The sequence below is a fragment of the Mustela erminea genome, chromosome X (assembly GCF_009829155.1).
Source record: "Mustela erminea isolate mMusErm1 chromosome X, mMusErm1.Pri, whole genome shotgun sequence".
Classification (NCBI taxonomy): Eukaryota; Metazoa; Chordata; class Mammalia; order Carnivora; family Mustelidae; genus Mustela; species Mustela erminea.
This window is the reverse complement of record NC_045635.1, coordinates 99,960,094-99,966,330: the sequence shown is the minus strand read 5'-3', so window position 1 is coordinate 99,966,330 and position 6,237 is coordinate 99,960,094. Positions and strand designations below refer to the sequence as shown.

The following is a 6,237-nucleotide window of genomic DNA, read 5'->3' as shown; positions in this document are numbered from 1 at the left end:
GGGTTTTTTTTGTTTGTTTGTTTTTGTTTTCTCCAATTGTTTCTAGTTCAGTAGTTACTCAGATACTACTAGTTATACAGAACTAGTTTATTATGCTAACAAGATATAAAAACTTAGTTCTGGAGCGGCTGGATGGTGCAGCGGGTTAAGCATCTGGCTCTTGATTTCAGCTCAGGTCGTGATCTCAGGGTTGAGACCAAGTCCTGCGTCCTGTCACATCCTGTCAGTCTCCACGCTTGGGAGGGGATGGGAAGAGTTTGCTTGAGATTCTCTCCCTCTACCTCTGCCCCTCCACCCCCACTCACGTGTGCTCTCCCGCTCAAATAAATAAATTAATCTTTAGAAGAAAAAGGGGATGCCTGGGTGGCTCAGTTGGTTAAGTAACTGACTTGGGCTCAGGTCATGATCCTGGGGTCCTGAGATTAAGTCCTGCATGGGGCTCCTTGCTCAGCAGGGAGCCTGCTTCTCCCCCTGCCTGCCACTCCTCCTGCTTCTGCACGCTCTCTCTCTCTCTCACAAGTAAATAAATCTTTCTTTTTAAAGTTAGGGTTTTTAAAAAAAATTTTTTTAAGATTTTATTTATTTGACAGAGACACAGCGAGAGAGGGAATACAAGCAGGGGGAGAGGGAGAGGGAGAAGCAGGCTTCCCACGGAGCAGGGAGCCCCACATGGCGCTCAATCCCAGGACCCTGGGATCATGACCTGAACCAAAGGCAGACGCTTAACCGACTGAGCCACCCAGGCGCCCTTTAAAGTTAGTTCTGAGAAGAATGTGTTGTCCATTCTCTGCCTACAGATCTCTAGTTATCTCCAGCTAGTTGGTTTCCCGGGTATCAATAACAGACAAGAATGTAGTGTTGAGAAGGGTTATCTGGCTTCCTGAATTCAACCACTTTTCTTCAGTATCCTGGTTTCAGCTCATTATTCTGGATACCACCATTTATGCCTTGATTACTAATGACTGAGGTACCACTAGATACCCATGGTACTAATTCATTAGTTAATCAAGGAAAGAGAATTTTGAGTTGAAAAATGATCCCATCCCTGATTATCTCTTATTAACTACCAAAGTACAATAGCATACAGCATAATAGCGAATGTCATGGAGCTTATCCTCTGTGTGAGGGATGGTATTCAGAGTTAGGTTCCAATCCCAGCTGGGACATTTCCTGAGTGAGCAACTGTAAGCAGGTTATTTAATATCTCTGTGCCCAATAATATCACCTGTAAAGTGAAGATAAGAGCAGCTCTAAGTCCATAGGGTTAAGAGAATTAAACACAGATAAATCTTTTAGACTATTCCTGGAACACAGTCAGAACCAGCTAAGTGTGAGCTATTGTTATGAACTCCAATAATCCTCACAAAAACCCTGCAAGGTAGGTACTATTATTACTCAACTTTACAGATGAGGAAACTGAAGCATAGGAAGAAAAAGACCCACCAGGTTAGCTAGCTAGCAAAAGCAAAGCAAAGCTGGTATACAAATGCCAGCAGTCTGACTCCAAGAGTCTCTGCCCTCGTAAATCTGGTACAGCAAACCCACAATTCCTGCCTGTCTTTACTTAGATGAGGCTCAGTTAAGCACGGGAGGTTTTCAGGAATCCATCAACTTAACCGAAAGGTTTAAGTAAATACTACCTTGGCCGATGCCTAGACAGGCAACGCCCACCTACGGGGCACATAAATGAAGTTTAGAAAGCACTAGAGGAAACTGTGGAAATCTCAAATGTGAGACCACACCACCCAAATAAATTATAATGAACTTTCTAGCCAGGCTAACGCACACCGCGATCCTAACCACGGTAGCTCCCTCACGTTGTAACTGATCCCAAGTCAAAACTGATTACAGGCTATCTAGTCAAGAGAGGGGGAGGCCAGCAGAATCTAGCAAGAGCCAGCCTGAGGAGGCTGGATTAGTTAGGGGGAGGCTGTGTGAATGAAATCGCTTGACAGATTTTTCAAAGTGAATTCAACCACTTGCTATCACCAAATAACTGGTTTTTCTACTCGCCCTCCAGGAACAAAAGGCATTGAGAATGTATCAGTATTTGTCATGCACAGTAGGTGATAATTATTAGTAATGATAATAATAAGATGAGGTGAATAGGGCATGCCCATACTTTTAGGGGCCTACGAAAATGGCTTATTTTATTAAATGGGTCTGATGCCAAAGGACTTGAAGGTAAAAGTAGGATAAATCATGTGCATTGTCAAACATGGGGCCCATTATTAGAAGCTATACTAACATGTTCCCACCTGCAAAACATTTCTTTTGGGGAGAGGAATCTAAATTAAGTTTATTCATAGGAGAGCTTGATGGTGTTTAATTCCAGAGACAGAGGTCTGATTGCTGGGGCTTGATGAAAACTAAAGAGAAATCATAGGGACACAATTAAAATAATGACTTTTTATCATTTTCAAAATTCTATGAATTCTTTGCCCATCCTTGAGAAATGGGTAAAACTGAAAACCATCAAAATAATTGGACTTCTTAAAATTTGGATTTTATGAATGAAAGGTGTTTATGAGAAGTCGATGACTCTGGATCTTATCATCCAACAGGGCAGCACTGATTAGTTAATATGTTCCTTGAGGGACTGCTGATCTTTCACCAGGGTTTAAGTTAGCTTTCCTTCACAGCAAGGAAAGTTATTGGGCACTGGGTATATACATCTATATTTTTTCTAACCCTAGCCAGAGGGAAGTAGCAGGGAGCGCACGGGCTGTCATTTAGCGGTATTGACCACTATGCAAAACGTTTCTTTAAGGGAGAAGCACAGTGCTCGATCTGCCCTGGCCCTTTTTTATTTGATATTTATCAGTGGAAAGCAAAAACCCTGGAAGATAGTTCTAGACAAAGGGAAATGGACAAAGACGAAGACAACGAGGAGGAACAGGACGAGCAGGAGGAAAATAAAAAAGTGGGAAGTAACCCAAGTCCCCAGCACCCGCCCAGCCCAGAAACACGCGCGCTTTTGCAGAGAACCTGCGGCGGGAGGCGCGGTAGCCGAGCTCAGCGTGCAGAGGTCCTAAGCCCCACAGTCGCGTGCAGCGTACAGCGTAAGCATTTTTGGATGCACGAAACAGTGGGCAGGGTCCTACACTTGTACTCTCGATGGGAGTTCCTTACTACGAATCTGAAGTATTTGTTCCTTTCCCAAGAGAGGGGTTTGGGTTTCTTAGAGCATGCATCCGAGCACCCACAGTGCTCTGCAAACCCAGCCTCAAGCTCCCACTCCCAAACACCCCTGGGGGAGCTTGGTGGGCTTTGTTTTCAGAGCGTTATGGCAAAAACCCAGAGCAAGCAAGCAGCCCCCGAGCTAATCGTTTCGTCCGAATCACTAGCCCGGCTCGTGGACTCTGGGGACGAACGGAACCCAACCAGAGAGTCACATCCATTAGTTACTGACTTGTTGGAGGAGAGAGGCATGCTCTGAGCCCACACGGCGAGGGGGATACAGTCGCTTCCGTGCCGGGGCTGCCAGGCCCCCCGCGCCTTCTCCATCCCTATCTTTGGGTATCTCGCCCTGGAGGGTCTTGCGGCGACGCCCTGTACCGACCCGCGTGCGGCGAGGGGAGGCGGTGAGACGTTCTCCTAACCCGTCTCCCAGGGCTCGGGGGAGTGGTGGGAAGTTTTATTCCCCACCGCGTCCCCGCCCCGTCCCCGCCCCCAGCTGGCTGGTACTGTCCACCAAAGCCCCTTCCCCAAAGCGGTGCCGGGCGGGAGCGGGGGGGGGGGGGGGGGAGTCGACTAAGCGGCGAGTTAGAAGTCCCGCGTGCGCCCCCTAGCGGCAGCGCTCTTCCGGCAAACGCTCCGCCTACTTCGTGGCCACGCCCCGGCCTCGTGCTCGCCCCGACAAGTCCCGCCCACCACACGCTGGGCCGTCGGAAGTAAGGAGGTCGCCGGCGTCCGAGTAGGAGCGAGCAGACGTTGGAGCGGAGCTGGAAGCGCGGTAACCCGGACCCCGCACAGGAACAGTACCCCACCCGGAAGTCACCGGGGGACGAAGCGCAGAGTCTGTGGAGGCGCTCTGGACATGGATCCTCCGCCCGAAGGCAGCCAAGAAGGCACCGCTTACCACAGCCTAGTCGATGAGCTTCAAGGAGAACCGTCGGGTGAGTGCCCGAACCGGGACGCGCGGTTTGGCAAAGCCTCGGAAACGGCCTTTCCGCGGGGGAGGCGAGGGGACGCGACGCCGCAGAGGCGCGGCCGACTTCGCTGCTCTCAGGTCGCCGTCCCACGCACCCTGGGCTCTAGCGCCCTGCCCTCTCTTTTCTTTTCCAGATATGATCCCTACCGTGGTCTCCGTCATGGGAGGAGACTTGGCGAAGGAGCTCTGGGCCGAATCTGAGCAGGAAGCAGAGGCCGAAGAAAGCCACGGCGGCGCGGGAGCTGCCGGCCCCATAGACGACGAGAACCAGAAGGGTGGCGGCGGTGATGGGAAGGAGCCCCCGCAGCAGCAGCAGCAGGATGAGGCACTGGGGGCCTCTGAAGGGCCGCAGCCCCAGGGCAAGCAGCAATGCTCCCAACTTAGCACCTTTACAGGGTTGCAGCTGAAGGAGCTGGAGAGCATTTTCCAACGCAGTCAGTACCCCGACGTGTTTGAGCGGTGAGTGGCTTGCTCGGGAGGCACCCGATCTCTGCCAGCCGGCTGCGACGCCTAGGTCTCTCTCTCTCCCCTCCCGAGCCAGAGCTACCCGGGGGGTGGGGTCTCGAGCTCCGTCCAAGGTCGGGGAGATGCCCGGTGGGGGCATCAAGGTAAATATTTTCATGCAGTATATAAACGAATCGTCAGGAAACTCGGGCCGGGGTCCTGTTTTTGTAAATAACATTCTGTTGGATCAGGATTGTAATCAGGATTAAGAGTGCCATGAGGATGGAGAGTCAGACGCTGTTGTGCGACAGGGGTGGATCTTGCCTATATTTAACGTTTGGATAATTTGGTCATTCTGCAATTTTTTGTGCATTAGTCTTGACTGTTAAATACTACATTAAAATTATTAATCTTGAATTTTGAATTTTGACTACATTAAAATTATTAATCTTAAATTTTGTACATAGAGGAAGATTATCCCTAAAGCAAGCTTGGCCTTGGGTATTAAAGAAATGTGTGCCCGGGAATTGGGGGAAAATATAAATTTAAAAACAAGCATGAATGTATATCTCATTTCATCCACAACTCCAGATACTAAATATTTGCAACTTTCTTCCCTCAGAAAGGAGCTTGCCGTACCCATGGATGTGATGGACGTCGGTGAACCTGAAAAAAACGATTCAGCTGAGAAGCCATTCTAAAACCTGCTTCAGGAGTTAACACACTTTAGTTCTAGACATTCTCAAGTTGTTGTTTTAGTTGCCTTTTCCAAGTTTGGGAAATAAGTTCTGAATTTGAGGGCTTTGGTGAGTGGAAAATGGGATAAGTAAACCCCACTTTATGGAAATTGCCCATTACCAGAAGGATTTTGATTTCTTAAAGCAATAAAATAAAAAAAAAGAAACTGCTTGTCCTGTTTTCTGTACAAAACTTCCTGTGCAAAATTAGATATAAACAAAGCTCAACTCCTTCTAAGGTGTGTGGTTTAGGGAACATTTGTGGGTGGAGTCATGTTGGGGCTGGGTCAAATCTGGAAAGTATGCACATTAACACATGGGAGACCTAGGTTAGGAGAGGATTAGACTATATTATTTACTTTAAATTTTTTAAAAATTTTATTCATTTGATGGGGCATCTGGGTGGCTCAGTGGGTTGAGCCTCTGCCTTGGGGTCATGATCTCAGGGTCCTGGGATCGAGCCCCGCATCAGGCTCTCTGCTCAGCAGGAAGTCTGCTTCCCCTTCACTCTCTGCCTGCCTCTCTGCCTACTTGTGATCTCTCTCTCTCTCTGTGTCAAATGAATAAATAAAATCCTTTTTAAAAAGATTTTTTCCATTTGAGAGAGAGAGCGGGGAGGGCCAGAGGGAAAGGGAGAAGCAGACTTACCACTGAGTGCCAGATCCTGGGGGCATGGGGTTTGATCCCAGGATGCTGAGATCATGACCAGAGCTGAAGTCCGATGCTTAATCCACTGAGCCACCCATGTGCCCCTGCATTGTTATTTCAAATATTTAAAACCAGGTGTAAGTTCTTAGCTAAATCCACAAAAAACGTGGATTTATAAATATTCAGGGCTTTGGGTGAGGGAAGTATTCACACACAGACAACATTATATGCGTAACGTCTGTTCATTTACACGAA

The 6,237-nt window shown here is 48.3% G+C and overlaps 1 protein-coding gene across 1 annotated transcript; it reads left to right on the top strand.

Annotated features, from left to right (window-relative positions):
- The first annotated feature begins 3,866 nt into the window (after positions 1–3,866).
- LOC116582533 (rhox homeobox family member 1-like) lies at positions 3,867–5,487 on the top strand. Its single transcript, XM_032330032.1, has 3 exons — positions 3,867–4,118; positions 4,288–4,612; positions 5,220–5,487. Exons 1-3 carry the CDS (start codon positions 4,040–4,042, stop codon positions 5,296–5,298), a joined length of 483 nt encoding a protein of 160 aa, XP_032185923.1. The 5' UTR covers positions 3,867–4,039; the 3' UTR covers positions 5,299–5,487.
- The last annotated feature ends 750 nt before the right edge of the window (positions 5,488–6,237 follow it).

What these genes read in the sequence shown, in the direction of transcription:
- LOC116582533 (XM_032330032.1), top strand. Translation starts at nt 4,040, where the DNA reads ATGGATCCTCCGCCCGAAGGCAGCCAAGAAGGCACCGCTTACCACAGC. An exon ending in GCTTCAAGGAGAACCGTCGG is followed by an intron (nt 4,119 to 4,287) that starts GTGAGTGCCCGA and finishes TTTCTTTTCCAG; the next exon opens with ATATGATCCCTACCGTGGTC. An exon ending in TACCCCGACGTGTTTGAGCG is followed by an intron (nt 4,613 to 5,219) that starts GTGAGTGGCTTG and finishes TTCTTCCCTCAG; the next exon opens with AAAGGAGCTTGCCGTACCCA.